Source organism: Cheilinus undulatus, linkage group 3, assembly GCF_018320785.1.
Source record: "Cheilinus undulatus linkage group 3, ASM1832078v1, whole genome shotgun sequence".
NCBI classification, from domain to species: Eukaryota; Metazoa; Chordata; class Actinopteri; order Labriformes; family Labridae; genus Cheilinus; species Cheilinus undulatus.
Genome location: NC_054867.1, coordinates 27,741,824 through 27,763,226, shown reverse-complemented (window position 1 = coordinate 27,763,226; position 21,403 = coordinate 27,741,824). Strand labels below are relative to the sequence as shown.

Genomic DNA, 21,403 nt, shown 5'->3' with positions numbered 1-21,403 from the left:
ACAGACATGCGCAGTGTCAGTAGTTTGCCTCAGAGCATTAAGAAGGATTTGTTAACAGATTTTTACATGTCATCTGCCAAGTAACCATCCGGAAATAGCCCGAAACATTATGTAACTGTTGTGGGCGTATTTGGCTTGGTCTCGTGGTGAATGTTTTCAATGAACTCCACTGACGCTTAAAACTGGCAAAATAGACTAATTTGTGTGACTATAAAGTGGAGGCGAGGCAGTAACTCAAAGAATATGTAAATATTCATTATCACGTTTACGCCCCCCACTCCTCAACATCAATCCTGTTACGTAACAGTAAGGTCTCGCGTTGTTTTGCTGATGGAAGTGTCAGAGTGTCAACAACGGACGGGCAGCAGCAGCAGTAGCACAGCAGCACTGTCCGGAGCTGGGAGGGGGGAGTCGAGAGGCTGTGTAAACGTCGGGTGAGTAAAGTCAGATCTGAATTACATAACGTTTAATGTGATGTTTTGTGCGGTTTTCAGTCATGATCACAAGGCATGTTATGTTTCCATGCGTCTGTGCTTAGTTTTGAAACGAAGCTTTCTTTAGCATTAGCATGCTAGCGTTCGGCTATTTACTTGGTGGATCCGTTAGTGTGAACAGACGCTATGCGAAGCTTTCATTAGCAGTTAGCGTTAGCCTAGCTAGCGATTTTGTGACTGGTGGCCACTAACATTTTCGCTGTGCGAGGCGTATCCGGCCACACTTAGCCTATAATTAGTTTTCTCAATGGTAGCCTTCAGGTTCGTTGTAATGACACAGCTGTCACTTTTTTCAAAATAAAGTATTTTGGTGTGCACCGCGACAAAGTTAGGCTAGTTAAAGGCCCATCTGTTTTAATGTCAGAGCTAACAAGGTAATATCCATTCTTGATTTAACCTGTATACCACCAGTAAGCTACTGTAAGACAACTAGCACGCTACATAACCGAAACGACCTCGATCACTGTAGCCAGCCATCATCAATGACCTAACGACACTGTAGGGTTGGTTGCATTGTAGCGTTAGCTTGTTTTGGCCCCGCTGCTTCATCATCGCTCACCTTTAAACGCTTGTCCCGGTTATCCTCGACCAAGTCCGAGGTGAATATTCCAATCAGGCTATCTGTCTCTTGACTGATTCCCTCCCAAACACTTCTCAGTTGGTTGTATATCACCATGGTTTCTACCATCTCGGTGAAAGGTGTGGACATGTGGACAATAGCGCTAAATGGATGGTAGTTCTCAACAGGTGCATGGCTGTCATTTCATGTGTAAGAATATCTCAGATTGATGCATTAGTGTATCAAAACACAGACTAACCTTCTTCATGATAAGCAGTCACATTTTAATAATATGTTGTTAGATTATTAATTTCTTAAGTGTTACTATTGCCAGGCGTCTAAGCATTTATTAATACAGTTACTCTAATTAGAAAATTAGGCAACTGTTAAACTATTAGGAGGAGCAATCTTTCTTTGTAAGTTGAGTAACAGCCTGTAAATTACCTGTATAAGCACCTCTGAAGTAAAATAAAACAATAAAGTGTTTTGTTCTTTCCTCTCTCTCACAGCATACTTGTCTGAAATGGGGGATGATCGACCTTTTGTATGCACTGCCCCTGGATGTGGGCAGGTATGTTTCTTCAACCTGACACTTCATATGCATATTTGCAGAACACTCTCCTCCACTCCTCATTTGACAACTTTGAGCATGCAGCATAGAAATCTATACCTAATATTTACCCTTTCCTTATTATTACTTTGGGTTACTGACACCTCTACCTCTATTACAACCCCTAAAATAATGATGATGATGATGATGATGATGGAGCACAAAACAGGCCTTATTTGGGTGTAAGATACCATATTATTGACCTTTTGTACAGACAGGAGGTTTAGTTGTTTGAATCATAAGGTCTTTTTTTTTCAATAAATATATTGTCATTTATCAGCAGTAGAGAACATATGCTTACACTGTACATTGTATTCTTTTTATCAATACTTGCTACAACTCATCTATCTTGTCTTTTTTGCAGAGATTCACAAATGAAGACCACCTTTCCGTTCACAAACACAAACATGAAATGACATTAAAATTTGGGCCTGCCAGAACAGACTCTGTTATCATTGCTGGTAAAACCATTGTAACCTTTTTTATTATTTAGTGCATAATCTCAAGTTTCATGGTTAACAAAATCTAAATAGCTAGTATTTGTTAATATATTAGTTTGTATTTTTAACAGATCAGACCCCAACACCCACACGTTTCCTCAAGAACTGTGAGGAGGTTGGTCTGTTTAATGAGCTGGCCACCTCCTTTGAGCAGGAGTTTAGCAAAGCACACGAAGACGAACAAAGGACAAAACACCCGGTGAGGAAAAAAAAAGGGCAAATGAATGTTTCAAATGAATGGAACACAGTTTCTTTGAAATCCAATAAAACTGCATCACTAGTCAGTACTCAAATGCACTAAATTTCATTATCTCTTCTTTTCTCCCAGGCTGCACCTTTACAAACACCATCTGAAATAAAAGATGAGGATGAGGGCCCTTTACAAGTTGATTCATCCCCTCCTGGAAGTCCAGATTCCTCATCCAGCATGTCAGATGAAAGCAGGGACTCAATGGTGAGAGGCAAGGTACCAGCTGCGCACTTTCCCGACAAGCTGGATGTACTTTTAGTTTTTTACTTTTAAGATGTGTACATCTTGAAAATGAACAATCAATTTCCTGTTCAGGAAGACAAAATATCTACTCATGGATTAAAAAACAACTTTCTGATTTGTGAACAGGAGATCCCAGCAAAGCCTGTGGCAAGCTCTGCCCCAACTCCAACTATTGTGCGCCCAGGTTCTCTTCCACTTCACCTGAGTAATGACCCACTCCATCCAACTCTGCCTTCTCCAACATCTGTCATCACACAAGCTCCACCCTCCAACAGACAGCTTGGGTAAATTATAGAGAGTTTGTGTTGTCTGCATGTTTGTTAGCTGGGGGTTTGAAGCAGTAGTAAAACAACTCAAACCAATGTTTTATACTGAAAGTATTAAATAATATGTAATTCTGGATACTACAGAGACTATTGTTGACCAAGGGTTGTTTGTAATTCAATTCCATTTCACTTGTGTTTTTGTTTATCTGAGTACGGTTAAAAAAATCATTTTCTCTGCATTGATTGTGCAGTAATATCTGTGGAAATGTATCCATTATGCTCTACTTCCTGTCCTAAAGAAACAGGTGTGGCAGATGTGAGTGTAGGCCAACAGTTCTCTACAGCTCCTTATTATTATGATTTTGAAGTGATACACCAAGTCTTGGCTACTTTTAAGAATTTTTATTAAATCTTCTTGAGGTAATCTTTCCCACATAGTTTTCTGTTTCGGATCCCCTTTTTCCCAGATTTCCCAGTCAGGGTACTGAAAGATAGAGCTACTGTTGGAAAAAATAAACACACCGTCTTGCCGTTTGTCAGTGGACATTGAACAGAGGAGCAGCTATTTATAACTGATTTTTATTTACAGATCACCAACAAGCTCGTATCCACGGGTGAGGCACCTCCCTAATGGGCAGACAGTCTCTCTGCTTCCCAGTCCTGTGCAGATGACCTCGGTCATATCTGTGAGTCCTAAATCTTAGTGAACACTAATACAAGTGATAATTAGATGTTTTTGTTTTTGTTTTGGTTTGGGTTTTTCTTGATTTACCATGTATCATTCTTTTTACCTGCCTGTCCTTGTGTTGTGATGTGAAGCTTGCAAGGCCAGCGAACTCAGTGCCTAACATCCCTGGGATTCCAGGACCTCCAGTGGGTGGAGCCAGCAGTGGGTCATCCTCTCCATCTGGGTACAGTCTGCATTCAGAGACTAAGATGGTAAGATTGAGACTGATGAAGTAAAAAACGATTTCTACATAGTAATGTCAATTAAATAAACAAAGTAATGTGAAATAAATTATGGCAAATAATATTCTTCAGCCTTGAGTAGTAGTTTGAAGAACAGCATGTAGGCTCGAAACGTCACTGTTTTATATGCTAATAAAAGCCTGATACAGGAGCTTTTGGTGTGCGGACCTTCTCTCTTAGTCTTCTATGTTGCTTTTGGATCCTGCACCCTATCCACTGATGTGCGTGTTCTATTGCTGATTGTTATTAGTTTTAGCAGTCTTTACACTAAAATGTTGGCATAGATTGATGACCAATGAGGGCAATTAAAACAAGCACTAAGTTAGTGACAGTATTATGGTAATACATACTCTGATTTAAATTCAAAATGGTTGTTGAGTTAACAGCCCATTTGTAGAGCTATACATGAATTTTGCCTTCATGTTATCTGTGTGTCATTATAGCGACTGAAGGCAGCTCTGACTCATCAGGGCCCAGGAGCACAGGATGGGGCTGGTGGCGGAGCAGGATCCATTCCTGCTGTTCCCCAGCGGCAGGAACACAGCCAGCAGCCCTCTCAGAACTCTGATGCACCATCACCTGCCCAACCCCAGGTAATACACACATGCTGCATAGTCTCACATACTGCTCTTTTGGAGAGTAGGACAGACAGAAGTTTGAAAGAACAAGCTTTCTTTCCTTTTCAAACTAGCTTTTTTTTTAAGATAGAGTTTATTAGCTTCTCCACTATAATCCACAGTGTCCAAAGATTTTAAAAGTGAGTGTATCAGTAAACTATGTGAGTGATTCTTATCAGTTTAGCACATACATTCACAAGAAATCTTAGGCAGTTGCCAAATATTGAACTTAAATGCACAGAAACTGATTGCAAGTTGTCTTTTTCTATACCTCAACATGAGAAAAGAAGGGCTAGGGATGAAAAGGGTGCCAGCTTTAATGGTAACTGCAGTAAAATGCTTGATGAGTAATATTGTTCAAATTTAGATTGTAATTAAATGTTTTTTGAGTACCACATATTAATATCACAGCAATAACTGTCCAGACAGCATGCAGTGTGGGTTATTTCACCAAGTTGAAGTGAAAATAATTCCATAGGTCAGGCTGTAAGGGAAAACATGCAGGGACCAACAGACATCGCTGTCTCTATATCCCCTCTGCTCTTTATGGCTGCAGTGCACTGCAGTGTCTGAAGAAGAGAGACGCAAGGAAGGAAGGAGACACATTTTTGCCCTTTTCTGCACATTTGTGTAGATGTTTCTGGATGTAATAAAGAAAAATTCAACTGAATTTAAAAAAGAGAAAATTAAAAGAGAGAATAGCATCCAAAAAAACTGGCTACTAAGGTAAACCCCATTGAATAGTATAGATTCATCTGGATAAATATGCACTATCCACTTGTACACACACAAACATAGTAAAACTCTCAAGCAGTATCTGAGCAGTTTCACCCACAATGTTTTTCATAGAGGCTTTTATTACTGGCTAATTTTGATTTAATTTATAGTTCACTCTTCCAGTTGTAATGGCAAAGCCGTGCTGCTACAATAAAAGGGGTTATTTTAAGCCCAGACTGTGCTTTAGCAAAGTGACTCATAAGGTTTGTCTTCTCACAAGCAACATTGTTGGCATTCTGGAAAAGCCTTTTTTAGCCATCCATCAAGATGTCAAGATTGCTGATCTATGTTTATATATATTCATAGACTGTTACAATGTTGAATGGTTAAACTAAACCATTGCAAAGTTTCAAAACATGAAATACACTTATGTTAATGTAATGCTGGGATTTGTACTTCTGCTTCTCTGAACAGCTGATTATAAGAGTTAGTCCATCCTGATAAAGATCAAATCTCACATTATTACCTCCCTTTCCTATCATGCTCTTGGATAGCCACTTGGCAGCTCTTTCAGATTTCCACTTGCCTGTAAAGTTCATATGTTAAATTAAAATGACTTTCTAGCAACAGAAGTATTCTAGAGAGATGGCCAATCAGAGAAAAGTAGTAGGTAGCTCTTGGAGATGGCTCTCAAAGCGTTTTTAGGCAGAGGCTGAAATGCAAGGTTTTTCATGCACGCCAGTCTAACATAAATAAAGAGGTTTTTTAACCTGCCAGCACTGCAAAGCTACTTAGCTGTCCCAGACAAAAGAGAAAGAAGAATATGAGCACAATATGTCCTCTCAGTGAGTGAAAGTTCGGCGTCCAGACTATGTAATAATCACATTTGTGTCTTTGTCTACTTTTTGCCCATGGCACAGATTTAGTTCTAGATATGTAGCAATGAATGCACTGATACAGTCATTTAAGACTTGTTTTTGCCATATCTTGTATGTGCTATTAGTGCTATTAAAGAGCAAGCAATATCAAAATCTCTCACTTACTAGATGGGTAGATAGAAAGATAATTTATTAATCCTTTTCAGGGAATTGCTTTTTTACTGCAGCAAACCTTCAGATAGCCCGTCATCACAAAAAATACACATATGGTTAAGTATAAGTAGGAGCATTTTAACTATTAGACACTAAGAAATTAACTTTGGCAGTAACTGAAATGGTAATAATATGTATTTACATATATATATATAGAGAGAGATAGAGAGAGAGAGAGAGAGAGAGAGAGAGAGAGATAGATAGATAGATAGACAGACCATATGATAAAATCGGGGAGGGCAAAAATGCACAGACAAAAAGTCCAATGGAGTGTGTAAAAAGTGCTGTCTCTTGCTAATAATTAAGAAAATACATTTAAAATCAGCAATTAAAAAAAATAGTAAAAACAATGTTTCTAAAAACAGCATATATCAGGTATGTTAGAAATAATATTAGCACATTTATGAAATGACATATTGCACATGGCTGCTTGCACAAAAGACTTCCTATACTGTTGGTCCTACACTTTGGGCGATCAGCCTGTGACTGTAAATGCTATATTGAAACACCTCTGGTAAAATGTTTCTGTAGTTCATCATGTTGAAAACATCATGTAAACACACATACATATAACCCTGTCCTCATTCTTCAGGTATCCCCAGCTCAGCCAACAGGAGGCCGCAGGAGGCGGGCTACAGAGATGGATCCTGATGAAAGGAGGCAGCGTTTTCTGGAGAGAAACCGAGCAGCTGCCTCTCGCTGCCGGCAGAAACGGAAGCTGTGGGTTAACTCTTTGGAGAAAAAGGCAGATGATCTGGCCAACATGAATGTCTCCCTCACGGTGAGGCCTCCATTTGCTTGTCGTTTTCCTGCTTGGACAATAATCAGGATGAGGAACACTGGGAATAATTTGTGTTCTGTTTGTTTTTTGGATCCATCAGAATGAAGTAACCCTGCTGAGGAATGAGGTGGCACAGCTGAAGCAGCTTCTCCTGGCCCACAAAGACTGTCCTGTGACTATGATGCAGAAGAAAGCAGCTCTCTTAGGTAAGGTCATGAACTGAAATGTCATGCTCTGTACCATTTGTTCTGACAGGATCCATCCATCACCTCATCCATCTAATGCATTCTTCCTACTCGCTCACCTCTCTTAAGGGTGAATGTTTCTTTCTCTGTCTCTAGCTGCAGGAGGAGAGGAATCCTCCAGGGATAGTCCTGCTGAACCCATCGGCTCCCCGGCTGCTGTCATCCAGCACGGGCCATCACCCCCTGCCTCTGCCTCTAGTCCAGGGGCCACCATCAACGGCATGAGCGTCCGTGCCGCAGAGGCAGTTGCTATGTCGGTCTTGGCCGGCATGGGATCCGGCCAACCGGGAGGGATTGTCATGGCTACACAATCACAGTCCTCTACAAGATGATGTGCTGATGCAGGTGGAAAAGAAGAACTCAATGGCCAGACTGGTGCAAAGTGATTGAAAAGAGGGACCCACCCTCGGACCCCACCGCAGACTAAGATTCCCTCCTCCCCTCACAGCCAGTGATAATCACACACAGACACTTCACAGTGCCTCTGTCAGCCCTCCAGTCCCACCAGGCCCCTGCCCAGAGAAACTCTGCCACTCTGTATGTACATATAAATAACACAGCAGACAAAAACTCTGCAGGCTCTGGGATCATATCCTGTTCAGTTATGATGGTGAAAAATGTTTTCAATAGGTATGAAACGTACGAATGAAAATCTTCGTCAGTTTTATCTTAATATTTTCATTTCATTTGAAATGCAGCTTTAGTCTGACTTTGTCCCACACGCTGGCTGTGATGAGGTTTGTTGCTTTCCAGGCTTACAATATTTCTTGTATTTGGCAATTGTAAAAAAAGATTCTTATGCCTGATACTGGTCGTTAATGTGATGTTTTGCTGATGTAGTGAAAGTAAGGTGAGAGATTGGTGGGTAGATTGCAGTAAAAGGCAACATGGAAAGTGTTTTAAATGCATTGCTTTTGCCTGTTTTTCAACCTGTCCTTCAGCTTTCTCTCTGTACTTCCCTTTGAGTTCTCTCTCCTGTTTAAGGTAACATCTCCTTAAGTACACATGACGGTTTAGTCAGCTGAGTGTTTAACAAACCAAATTTTAGATGTGTGCACAGTTTACCCTGTGAGTGTGTGCCTGACTTTTTTACCATCCTTTTTTAAAGCCATTTGGAGTGGATGTCATGACATTTATCGTGTATGTATAAAACCCTACTGACTGCATGGATTACTCAAGGCTGAAGTATACCACTGTGTGTTCGTGCTTCATCATACTATCACTGTTTATCAGTCTGCTTCTCTTCTGTTTTAAAACATGAAATTATAAATGCAAAAACTGTCCTTGTGTAAGGATTCCATCCTGTCCTATTCTAACACACTTGAAATGGTTAGCTTCAGAACGCCTTTATACGATAATCAAACATAATAGATTTAAAATCCTTTACCCTGGCATTTCAGTTGAGGAAAGAGTAGTGCAATATATTTTTCTATTTTTCTGAATATCAATGTTCTTGCTTTAAGCTGAGGCCTGTAGCCCAGCTGCTGAGAGGGTTTTGTCTGTTTCAGTTGAAAGCGAAAGTTATGAGGAGACCAGAGAAATGTGAAGAGGATTCTTGAATGAATGATTGAAAGATTACTGATTGGTGCACATCTGTTTCAAACGACAGACGTCCTAGTCTCGAGTGCTTTCCAACATTTGAAAAGCCGTCTTGTATCATGAAGTAGACTTGTGTAAGGTGCTTCTCTTGAAATTAAAGTTTTTGAACTGCACATTATTTTATACTGCATTATACTTCCAAGACTATCATGTTGTTTTTTCCCGTTTTCATTTTGTGTTTTTTAATAACGTGGGTTTTTTTTGTGTTTGTTTTCCTCTGTGCATTTTAGGCTTTTTTCTCCATCATGTGAAAGTATGTCTGTTTTATTTTGTTTAAGAGGAAAGATATCTTTTTATTTTATTTGAGGAGATTTAACCACATGAAAAAATGTATTGAAGATCACTGTATGGAGTGTTTGTCTAAAACTCAGGCCTCAAGATGGGAAAAATTCTTGTGTATAGTCTCAAATAATGGCTAAGTTGTGTCTCTGGCAAATAATAAAATAAAATAATGTCAAAGAAAAGGCACCTATAAACACTTTGTGGTTCCTGTTTACTACCATAATAAGAGTCATAGAGCCAAGCATCTGATATGGCACTATATTGGCTGTTGTTTAAATTTAGTTTAGATTAAAATGACTTTTACTATCAGTCAAAATTTTGTCCTATTCACTCCTATTTAGTTTGTAAAATTTAACATTTTAGTTCTGTTTTTGTCAAAAGTCCTTTTATTTTAGTCTTCACTGTTAATTCAAAACAATTCTTTTCTTTTAAGTAGTTACTTAGCCATTTTGTTAAAAATGTTATACATATTTAACCCATATTAACACCCTATCAATACTGGAATTACTCGATGATACACTGAAGAAAATACTGATATACCTTGAATGTTCACTGCCCAATCTCTGTCTTTGCCGATTAAATGAGCAGTGAAGAAATCTTGGGGATTGAAACACCCAACAGTCCAGCACCAACATTTTCTCTCAGTTTAGTCTCCTTGAAGAAAACAAACCTTATTTATAAGTTTTTATTCTCAAAAATCTATTTAAAGCTTCTCAGTCTCATCTTCCTCCTTCAAAACAAAGGAGCATATTTAGTCATAGTTAAAGTCAATGAAATCATCTCTGATCTATTAAACTGAAAAAATAGTACTTTTAATAAAGAAAATGTTCATAGCTGTCTTCATAGTTTACATTATTTCATTGTTTGAACTGATCCTTGAGAATCTAAAATCATATATAACACAGACTTTGTGGTTTTTCTCAGATTCGATATTTTATACACTTAGCGACCACATTATTAGGTATGCCTGTTTAACTGCTAAAGTGCAAATATCTAATCAGCCAACCATATAACAACAACCACAGCATTTAGGCTTCTAGACATGGTCAAGATGATCTGCTGAACCAAACTGAGCATCAGAATGGGAAAGAAAGGCCATTTAAGTGACTTTGAATGTGCCCTCTGGTGCCAAGTTGTATGGGGGGCCCATGAATAATCCCCTTTTTAACCTTTTTGCTTGGCACAAAAGGCTGGACCCCAGTAAATAAAAGAGGCTTAGACCAAAAATAACTTCATTAAAGCTTGTTTTTTTGTTTTTTTTGTCACCTCCAAAAACTGTTCAGGGCTAGGTTGAGGAGGTTAAAGTGATCAAAGAGGCTGAGACACAAGAGAACAGTTGATGTATTTAGGGGGTGCAGCTGCTGTCACATTGGCCAGTTGTAAGGGGATAGTAAAAAATGCTCATCAATTTTTCCCAATAGCAAGACATAAACAATTAATTTTCAGAAAGTATGTTTCCTAGATGGATGCCTTTCCTTTGCGCAAAACACATGAAAGCCAGCTTGGTTTTTGGCAAACTCCAAGCAGGATTTCATGTGTTCTAGACAGAAGGCTTCAGCCACTCTGCTATACACCGCTTTCCACATTATTATGCAAACGACATTTTTCTCTTATTTTCTGAAATATTAATGCAAATGACAGTCAGAGTATTTTTCAAGTCATCAGCCGTTAGAGTATAATTCAAATGTTTTTGAACAAACTTCATAATGATAACCATTTTTTAAAATAAAAACCTCAAAATACTCTGTTCCACATTATTAAGCAAAACAGAGTATCAAAAGATTTTATAGGTTGTGAAGAACTGAAAATGGTCATCCATCGAATTTGCAGCATTAGGAGGTCATATTTACTGAAATCAAAAGCTATTTCAACCAAAAACATCTTAACAGGCAAAGTTACATGTTAACATAGAAGAAATTTGTGGCTGATTCAGAGCACAGACGGGTTCATGCAGATAAAGGCATGATGAGGAAGGTTTCTGACGGACAAATACATCGGATTAAGAGAGCAGCTGCTAAAATGTCATTACAAAGCAGCAAACAGGTATTTGAAGCTGCTGGTGCCTCTGGAGTCCCACCAACCTCAAGGTGTAGGATCCTCCAGAGGCTTGCAGTTGTGTAGAAACCTACTATTCGGCCACCTCTAACCAATGCTCACAAGCAGAAACGGTTGCAGTGGATCCAGGAATACATGAAGAATTATTTTCAAACTGTCTTTTACTGATGAGTGCTGTGAAACCCTGGATGGTCGAGATGGATGAGTAGTGGATGGTTGGTGGATAGCCACCATGTCCCAATAAGGCTGTGACGTCAGCAAGGAGGTGGCGGAGTCATGTTATGGGCCGGATTCATGAGGAGAGAGCTGATAGGCCCCTTAAGGGTCCCTGAAGGTGTGAAAATGACCTCGGCAAAGTATATAGAGTTTCTGACTGACCACTTTCTTCCATGGTAAAAAAAAAAAGAAGAGCAGTGCCTTCTGTAGCAAAATTTTCTTCATACATGACAATGCACCATCTCATGATGCAAAGAATACCTCTGTGTCATTGACTGCTATGGGCATAAAAGGAGAGAAACTCCTCCCCTGACCTCAACCCTTTGGAGCATCCTCAAGCTAAAGATCTATGAGGGTGGGAGGCAGTTCGCATGAAAACTGCCGTTCCGGGAGGCTATTCTGACATCCTGCAAAGACATTCAAGGAGAAACTCTCCAAAAACTCACAGGCTCAATGGATGCAAGAATAGTGAAGGCGGTATTAAAGAAGGGCTCCTATGTTAACATGTAACTTGTCCTGTTAAGATGTTTTTGATTGAAACATCTTAACAGGAGATGTGCCTTGCAACAATCCTATCTCAGAGCTCTGCAGGCAGTTCCTTTGACTTCATGGCTTAGTTTTTGCCTATGCATTGTCAGCTGAGACTTTCTATAGAGAAGTGTGCCTTTCCACATCATGTCCAATGAATTTAATTCAACACAAGTGGATGATCAATGTGTAGAAACAGCTCAGCAAAGATCCAGAGAAATGATGTTTTTGCAAAGTGTGCTAAGTAAATGTGATTTTCCAGTTCTTTATTTTATATTTATTTGCAAATGTTTAAAATTCTATTATATTTTTCTTAGATAGTGTAGATTGATGAGAACAAAACAGTTTTTTTCTTCGACTGTAGCATCAGACGACAACATGTCAAAATTGAAAAAGGTGAAGGGGGTCTGAATACTTTCTAAATGCACTGTAGCCTGTAAAAGTTGAACAATTAAAAAATGAAAAAGTAACATAATTGATAATCATTATCTCAGTACTAAGAGTGAGAGTTCAGTGGTTTCTTTAGATTCGGAGCCCTGATAGTTTTATCTCAGCTGCACTGCAAGTGGGGTTTGTATGGATGTTCAGTGCATTCCCACATTAAAAACTCCTCCATTTTTCCCAGTTATTATAAAGGAAATAATGAATAAATTGACTCTGAATGAATGACATTATTTTGAATTATAAAAAACTAAGAAAATAATAAACTTTTTTTTTTCCAGCAATTCTCAGGTGTCTTTACAACTAACATACAAACAACTCTCCCCACTTTTTTTTTTATCAACTAATTCCATTATCACATCATTTTCAATCACCAAAGAGACAGCTTAGTCAGAGGTAGCCGAAATTTTATTGGGTTCTGGGCATAGACAGTGGTTCTGGCTTACAGAAATTTTGAAGCCTATACAGGGGAGTCCAAACCATGGCCAGGAGGCCTAATGCGGCCCTTGGCCCATTTTTAATTGGCCCACAGAATATTCTAAAGCATAAACATAAATGAAAAAGGGCTCACATTAGAACATGAAGCTTGTGCTTGACTGAATATTTGATCTGTTTTTGTGTTGACAGAGGACTAGTTTTGTGTTACTTTGAGGGCTCATCCAGGAAGGGGACACAAAACTATATATATGTATATCTCAGTTTCAATGTGAGGCAGTGCTACTGTGCTAATTCTGTAAACAAACATTCTGACAGGACAATACATTGATGTGCTTTTTTCGTGGCTTAGACTGAGACAACTCTGTACATTCTCTTGTACATGGAGCATCATTCTCATTCTGACCAGAGTAGAGCCAGTGATAGCAGAGGCCAACCAGAGCTACCCTGAAATATGACCTCCTTAAAATCCTTGAAATGACTGTTTTACTTGTCAGCTATTAACTAGCCATTTGAGCATAACCAATCACTGAGCACATCTTTACCTAAATTAGACTGGATTTGTTGAATTAAGTATCAAAATGGTGAGGAATATGAAAGTGGCCCCACCATCATTATAATATTCTGTATGTGGCCCTCAGTGGAAAAAGGGACTTTGGTGACACAACAGCAACCGAGAGTTAGAACACAACTGGGATTAGTTTTCTGACCCCCGTTTTATCATTGTGTTACCATAGAAAGCTATAAAAAATAAAGTCTATTAGTTTAAACAATAACCGTAATAGAATTTAGATTTTTTTTTTTTTACATAAGCAGAATTTTCATTATTGTTGTTGTACTTTCAAGTGTTTAAAGATAAAAAAATAACTCTTCTTAAAGTACAGACGCTAAGCTAAAGCCCTGTGTTTTTGTCATAAAGGGTCATAGGGATGCATGAGGTGATGGTGGCAGGTGAGTTGAATCCTGAGGAATGCTGTTTTTCCTCCCAGCTGTTAAAACAAACAGCAGAGGGAGCAGAGAGTCTGCTTCATCCCACCATCCTGTCACAGCAATTACCATCAGCTCAGGTCACGTGACTGACATACTCCTCTGGCGAGTTGTTCCCATCTCCAGCAGTCATGGCGGTGTCGCGGACTCAGGAAGATGGAGTAAACACCAACTCTGCTACTATATCTATATCTTGATTTTTTTGTTTATTTTCCTTAATCATAGCTTCATGGTGGTCTGCACTCGCTGTCATCCGAGATATCACAAACACCCCACTGGCTGCTGCTGCTGCTGCTGTGCTTCCAACGATGGCCGACCGCGGCGTTGATCTGTCCGCTCTGCCTAAAGAGGTCAGGGACCAGCTGGCGGAGTTGGATCTTGAGCTGTCTGAAGGTAATGTTTTCACTGTGCAGCGTTTTAAGCAGTAATGAATGCAAATGGACGCCGCGGCTGTGCTGCGTGTTTTCGCTCTCTCTTTTTTTTTTTTTGTTTGTTTCGAGACAGCCCTGTCCTGTATCTGCTGGGTATGCTGCTGCAGTGGATCCGGGCACGACTACAACAAACGATAAAAACACACTGACCTCTTTTTTCAAGCTGGCATTTTTCCATTGAATATCCTGGTTGCCTTTAGTGCACCTAGGAGTACTTATTTCATATGAATTGCTATAAAAATGACACCACTTCTAGTATGTTTTAAGGTATTTTCCCCAATTTTCTGCATTCAATCCAGATTATCTGCCATTTATCCATGTCATACACTACTCATGAGCTCAGCTAGGAAAGCCAAATGGACTCCTGTCTAGGAAAATGGGTCAAGTTTGTCATCCCTGACGCCTTGTGTGAGTGTGTGCAGCCTTAGACGTTACTGAACACACTCAGTGATGCTGTTGCCTCAGTGTACAGCTGTGCTGCTGCTGCTTCCACAGTCTGAACCCAGGAACTGCATCAGATATATATATATATATATATATATATATATATATATATATATATATATATGGAGGGTTGTTTGTTTTATAAGAATGACTGTGGGAAATGGGAATATGGTGCTGGATGTTATGCAAGTCTCCTCCTCACACTGTGAATCACAGTGCTATGGCCTGATTGGTGCGGAGCAGTTCCCAGGTGCCTGGGGGTGGATGAGTAATGTTGTGTTTTTCACATGGAGAGCAAAGCAAAGGGGATGTACAGGCCACTAATGATGTCTCTCGCACCACACGCACACACATAGATACCTGGAAGTGTCATAACCATGTTAGATGACAGGTGAAACTGCACTAAGAAGGCCATCATCACGAGCATGTTTGAAGATTTAAATGTAAGTTTGTGTATCTCAGTTATTTCCAATGATCATCATCATGTCATTTATCAGTGAAATATGCGGTGAGGGGTTGTGGTATGCTGTGACCTGAGCTTCTGTAGAGTCGTGGATGTGCTCTGGTTTAATAATAGACTCCAATTAACTGTGTGATAATGAGGCTGGATAATAGAGGAAGAAGTGTTCACACTCACTGTTCTACTCACTTAACATGGGAGTGGATTATGGGAGAGTGGTGCGTAATCATGCATATGATGTTTACTTGAATTCATTAACTGTAAACTGATAACACACTTTATACCTCGACATTTATTTGTTGGAGATGTAAGGCAGGTGTCTTTAGAGATTGACTAATATTTATATTATAACTGATGAAGTTTCAGGAGAAAAGCCCCATACCACAGGCGTCAGGCCAAAACCTTGTATCTTCAGACACCACTTTTCAGGGAATGAAAGAAATGCTGTTTTTTTCAAAGCATGTAACACTCAGCATCTTTTTGACACTTTTTATTGCTTTAAAATTGGTTAAAACCTGCCGACAGATGTAAAGCCTGGCCAGGAACACTGATTTTAGAAATAGTGAAAAATGGAGAAACAAGGTTTTGACCTGACACCAGTGGTATGAGCTTAAAAAACTCAAGTGCATTTATCTAATTTCTTAAAAAAAAAAAAAAAAAACCTAATTACACTTAGTTTAACTGCATGCACCTCACAAGTACAATTTACTTTATCAAGAACTAGAGCTGTCAAAAATTTCTATACATTTTAGTGAAGTTATCATAAAAAGAATAATGCAGGGTGCCAGTTTAGCTCTGCAGGTTCTTATACTGAGGCTACTGGTCCCAGGATAAAATCCTGGTCCTGGCACACAATTGCCGGATGTCTTTCCCTGCATTGCCTCTCTCTCTTCAGATGTCCTGTCCATTAAAGACAAAAAACCCCGTAAACATTTTTAATATTATTTTGTGGGGCTTTTTGCCTTTATTTTGACAGGATAACTGAAGAGAGACAGGTAATATAGAGGGCGTGGGGGAAGGCTTGCACCAAACAGTGCAGAGACTGAGAATTGATACAGGGCATTGAAGACTATAGCCTCTGTGTTTATATAGAAAAAATATATCGAAAAACAATGATTAAAATGAAAAATGTATGCAGATTAAACACTCTGACATCATCAGACAACCATCCACAGATATGTACATTTGATGAAAACACATGCTAGCAATTCCTGGTGGTCTTTATTTTTATTATTTAGGACATCCCAAAGATCAACACCATTGGAGACTGATTAACAAATGGATATCGGGCCTTGGTTTCTGCTCCTATACACATCTATAACAAGATGAGGGTGAGGCTCATCTAAAATACTGCTACATCATACATCTACTGATGTGCAGTGTTTTTCTAATATAAGTCTATGTTCCTGTTTAAAAGCTTTATAAAAAATGTTGCGGTTCAGATGCACATTCTTTCTGATTGTCTCATGTAGTTGATGACTGCTCTTATGTGTTGAAAATATAGCTGAGAGAGAAATCGAAATTTAGATTAAATCACAATACAGAAGGTTTAATAGTTGTTTAACCTGAAATGTGTGCCAAAATACCAGTGTAATACTTTTGCAGTGGAGATGTTATTTCTGTATGTTTCTTTTAATGAAAATTAAGAATAACAAAAATGATCATTACCCTCAATACAACAATTCACAACCAATTTGCAATATGAGCCAAAATCATCGCGAACAGAGATTTTTTTCTATATTGTTCAGCTCTAGTTTAATCTAAAATTGTGTTAGTTTTAATATTGAAAGCCTTGTTTGTGTGTGTTGAAAAATACACAAGATAAACTTAAGAAATAAGCACATATTAAAATGCAATCATAATATTGGGGGTAAAAAAATTGCTGTAAGATTACTTTCCCAGATCGTTCAGCCTTAATTTAAAGTCATGATTGTATCTGCTGTGTCACCGTTTGCTCCAGACTGCAGCAGCTGAAGTCCAGTCAGAGTCTTCTGTAATGGTGTCAGTGTTATTAGGCTAAACTGTGAGTGAGTAGTAAGGTGATATCCCCTGTGTGACTGACCCTGTGCTGGGGACTTGGTTTAAGAAGATGAAGCCTCCATCATTTGTAACTTTAGATCACAGCAGACTGTTTTACAAATAAAGCGGCTCACTGCTGTCCAGATGCCACCCTCCTGTATCCTCATCTTTGAGGTGTATTTGCCGTCTGCACAGTGACAGTTTTCATGCAAACCACTCAGAGCAGCTGGCCGCCCAAAGAGTCTAAGACCTTCTCATAGATATCTTTTACAAGGCAACAATCAGGTCATTGTTTTTCAAATACTTGGGAGTCCCCAAGCAACAAACTGAAAAATGCAAGTAAAGCTTAAAAAAATGCATCGGCAGCTTATTTTAGCCGTGATTTGCAATGTGAGTGTGTATTTGTTCGTATTTGTGTGTATGTTTGAAAGAGCAAGAGAGAAACTCTGCCTTCTTTAACCTACATGACTGTAAGGACACAAAGGAAGCCATTGAGGGGATCAAAGACTGAGTGATTGAGCTGGACTGGAATTTAGAGCACTAAACCACAACTGTTTAAGCTGCTCAGCACAGGAGTGTGTGGGCATTGTAGTGTCTGAGCTCTCTTTATATTTATTGTGTGTATGTGTGTTTGTATCAAAGAGAGTGAAAAAGACCCCAGTACTTTGTACAGATGTTGTTCACTCAAGAGGACTAATACCAGAGTACAGCTTTAGTATGTAAAAGTATTGCATGTTTCTAGTATCAAATATTGGCTGTTTTTATTGCTTGCTCTTTAATATCCAATATATCATATTCAACATTTAAAAAGTTAGTTGCCTAATTTGGAGGAAAAGTTAGGGAAGCACATTGCAATTACTAGAGGAAAAACCCATTATCTCTTTAGTTGTGAGATTTTTTTAACTTGTGGCTGTAAGATAAGGCTTAGGAGCTAACAATGACAACATACCGGCAGTATTCTGCTATTGTGAGATCCTGAGCTTTGCAAAGCTGATGGCATCTAGCCGTTCAGATTTCATGTCTGTCATCATGCAGATTTATCTTTAAAAGGCTTTAAAAGCTGAAATGCTTGCTCCTGGTCAGATACCCGACCAGTCAGTGTCATCTGTGGATATTAAGTAGGTAGTAGGGATGTGTGCAGTTAAATGGTTAAATTAATGTATCAAATTAGCCGGCACAAGATAACAAGATATACAAGTTGGTTAAAACTAATCATTTTTCATAAACGTTGGCTTAAAATCCAGGACTGTAATGCTCTTTTAAACTGTAAGAAACCTCTCACCACTAGATTCCAATGTTGCTAGAGTTAATGGCCGCTACCGTCCTGTCTGAGCTTTACCCCGGCACATCACCAGATGTAGGTATGAGGAGCTTAGCAGTAGCTTAGCAGTTAGCGTGTAGTAGAAACAGCACTGTATGATGGTTTTTATTAGTAAATGGAAATGAAGCGGTACTTAGGCTGTTTAGGGTGAAACTTATGTATAACGACGCAACCAAAGTAAAAGAAAGTCACATATCAAAGCACGATATTAATCTATAAACAGGAACGAAGGCTAGCAGATCTAGCTGCTAATGTTAGCCATGCTGTGCAAAGTATATTTGGCCCACATGACACCTGCTGACAGAATGGTCCTGTGAGGAATTTGACTGCTTTCTAAGTATTTTCTTCTCTTTAGATTAGTCGGTTAAACGCAATATAGCTACAGGCTATAGTAGCTATAGCTATAGTAGCTGCTGGCATGGTTAAGAGGAAGTAAATCTGTAAACAATGGCAGCCTGTGAAGACATGAGCGACATGCAGTTTTGCAGTTGCAGGTTAATCAGAACTTGACCTTTTTCATGAAAAGAAAAGCACAGAGCAGCACAGAAGACTTTCTTGGTGGAAGAGAGGTTTTGCTTTTTCTCTATATGGTTTGGTTTGAGTTTGATTGTCTAGCTTGCATTATAAAATTTACTCTTGGGTTTGGCACACAGTATGTCACATGTTTTGTTGCTCTGGATGGCCTGTAATGGATGCGACAGAAAGAAAATTCAGTGACACTTAATTGAAGGGGTGTGCATCAAGGGGTCTGACATGACACTGTCAGAATCATGGCATGACGCCTGTGACTGACAGCCTTTATGAATGTTTCTGAACATTGTCATTAAGTGTCATTTATATGTCACCTTTAATGCAATAAATTAAAAGCATACCCACTTCCACACACCACTACACCACCGGACATCCCAAATAAAGAGAGTAAATTTTATGTGTCTGGTGGCCCTGCAGCTTTTTTCCTTTCCTGGAGAGTAAAAAACTGGATCTTACCCCACTCTTCCTTATTGTTTCCAGTCTTAATGCTAGGCTAAGGTAGCTGGCTATAGCCATACCTTACTGTTAAAAAAGAGCTTAAAGGGATCAGACAATGTCAACCTTGCATTAAAAGTCACATAATTGACCGAATGACACTTAATGACACCATTCATGAATGTTCATCAACCCTTAATCATGTGAATGACAGGTGTCATGTCATGATTATGCATTCCTTTTCAAAGTTATCAAAACTTTTTTTATTCATTCAATCACCCTCCAAGTTTTGTAAAGATTCTGCCCTTCCCACACACCATTTGTGGGCTGTCACCCCAGATGAATGTGAAATATATCCCATGCTATGGACAAATGAAACAGTCAATCTAGCATGTCAGATTAATCCTCAGGCACATATAAAGCAATTACTTTATAAAAATGTTTATACTTATGTTGATAGAGTAATTTATTTTGGGATATGAAGTACAAAAAGGCATTTTTTTCCATTTACAATTGCTGCCTGTCACTTTTTTCATCTTTTCTCACAGGTATTGCACATCTGAAAGCAGTCAGCCCATGCTTTTATTTTCAAAACAACCTAACTGGGCTAGACTTTAGTTTTTTTTTACAGCTAAACACTTAATAGATGACTCTTAAAATGCTGAAACTTTTTTAGCCAGCCTACAGAAAACCTTACATTCACAGTATGTTTGCCAAGATGGACTCCCAGATTCAGTTCTTTGCTGTCTGAACAGCTTGTCATCATCAGCCCCTGCTGCTCGTAGGTCTGTATCCCTGCTAAGACTAAGGCGTCAAACTAGAGCCACTCCAACAGCTCTGTGGAGCTACACATGACTTAAATGCTTCTGTTAGCATGCTAACAAGCCAACAGTTGTAAAGCTAACCTGATGGTTTGACTCCTCAGATAAGTATTAATCTTTAAAATGTTTATCATTTGTCATTCAGTCATTCACATGATAACATTTTGCTAATTAGCTGTAAACAAAAAGCACATCTGAAGCTAATGGGAATGCAGTTAGATCTTCAATATTCAGGCACAAACTGAAGTGTTGAATATGCTCACATTTTGATGTGATAAGCTTCTTGAGAACAAGCTAGACAATTTCAGATCATCCTGAGGAGATGTGGTGGTTTTAGCCAAATTTTATGGCAATCCATTCAGTCGTTTTTACTGCTATCCCATGAACTGTCCTGTCATACAGTACATGATTAAAAACACTGTGAAATCTAAGATGTCATATCAGTAAGGAAACATCTAAGGTGAAACTCATACCTAATGATGATTGCTATTTTCATGATGCTACTTTGAACATATGTATGTTCGCTAAAGCCGACTGCTCCACACAGTCTAGAATTATCCCACAATAAGTTTTTTTTTATAATAATAAGTTATTTTACGTTGTTCTTTTCTCTGCTGGATCTGTCCAGATGTGTGACAGAGTCTATCCGACCACCTGTCTGCGTCTTTGCAGAGAGCGATGCACGTTTCATCTCAACAGCCTGTTCTTTACTAAGAGAGAGACAGACAGAGGAATGACAGATTACGGTCCTGCCTGTGACTCTTAATCTAGGTCACAGAGCATCAGGGGGCAACATGCCCCGTGCAGTTAGCCTGAGTCACACGGGGCCAGGACCGCTGCTGGGGATCTCTGTCTCTCCCAACCACCATGACACTTCTACCGCTACGTTACCCCAACTACTATCAATAATATTTTAATTTGAAAGCCTTTCAAAACAAAAGTGATGAATGAAGAGCTTTAATAACCACACCAACAACTGATTTGTATCTCTTTTATATTCATCTCCTGGACTGTCTGCTCCTTACAGTGTTTCCTTTTATATTTAATCATATGTTG

The 21,403-nt window shown here is 39.0% G+C and overlaps 2 protein-coding genes across 3 annotated transcripts in view; both read left to right on the top strand.

Annotated features, from left to right (window-relative positions):
- Positions 1-288: 288 nt before the first annotated feature.
- atf7b (activating transcription factor 7b) lies at positions 289-9,404 on the top strand. The gene is made up of 12 exons (XM_041783528.1): positions 289-434; positions 1,563-1,624; positions 2,028-2,124; positions 2,235-2,362; positions 2,492-2,629; positions 2,783-2,940; positions 3,512-3,608; positions 3,742-3,861; positions 4,335-4,484; positions 6,909-7,097; positions 7,198-7,303; positions 7,439-9,404. The coding sequence occupies exons 2-12, from the start codon at positions 1,577-1,579 to the stop codon at positions 7,672-7,674; spliced, it is 1,467 nt and encodes a 488-aa protein (XP_041639462.1). The 5' UTR covers positions 289-434; positions 1,563-1,576; the 3' UTR covers positions 7,675-9,404.
- Positions 9,405-14,006: 4,602 nt separating this feature from the next.
- dip2bb (disco-interacting protein 2 homolog Bb) overlaps positions 14,007-21,403 on the top strand; it is a 61,724-nt gene continuing 54,327 nt past the window's right edge. For both annotated transcript variants that reach the window (XM_041783013.1, XM_041783012.1), the window contains exon 1: positions 14,007-14,278. In XM_041783013.1, the coding sequence (XP_041638947.1) occupies positions 14,194-14,278 (85 nt within the window). In that variant the 5' untranslated portion in view covers positions 14,007-14,193. The remainder of the gene's footprint in view (positions 14,279-21,403) is intronic.

Bases quoted from the DNA above. Each gene is read 5' to 3' on its own strand.
- atf7b (XM_041783528.1), top strand. From the start codon at position 1,577: ATGGGGGATGATCGACCTTTTGTATGCACTGCCCCTGGATGTGGGCAG. The intron at 2,125-2,234 runs GTAAAACCATTG...TATTTTTAACAG, and splicing joins AGACTCTGTTATCATTGCTG to ATCAGACCCCAACACCCACA. The intron at 3,862-4,334 runs GTAAGATTGAGA...GTGTCATTATAG, and splicing joins TGCATTCAGAGACTAAGATG to CGACTGAAGGCAGCTCTGAC.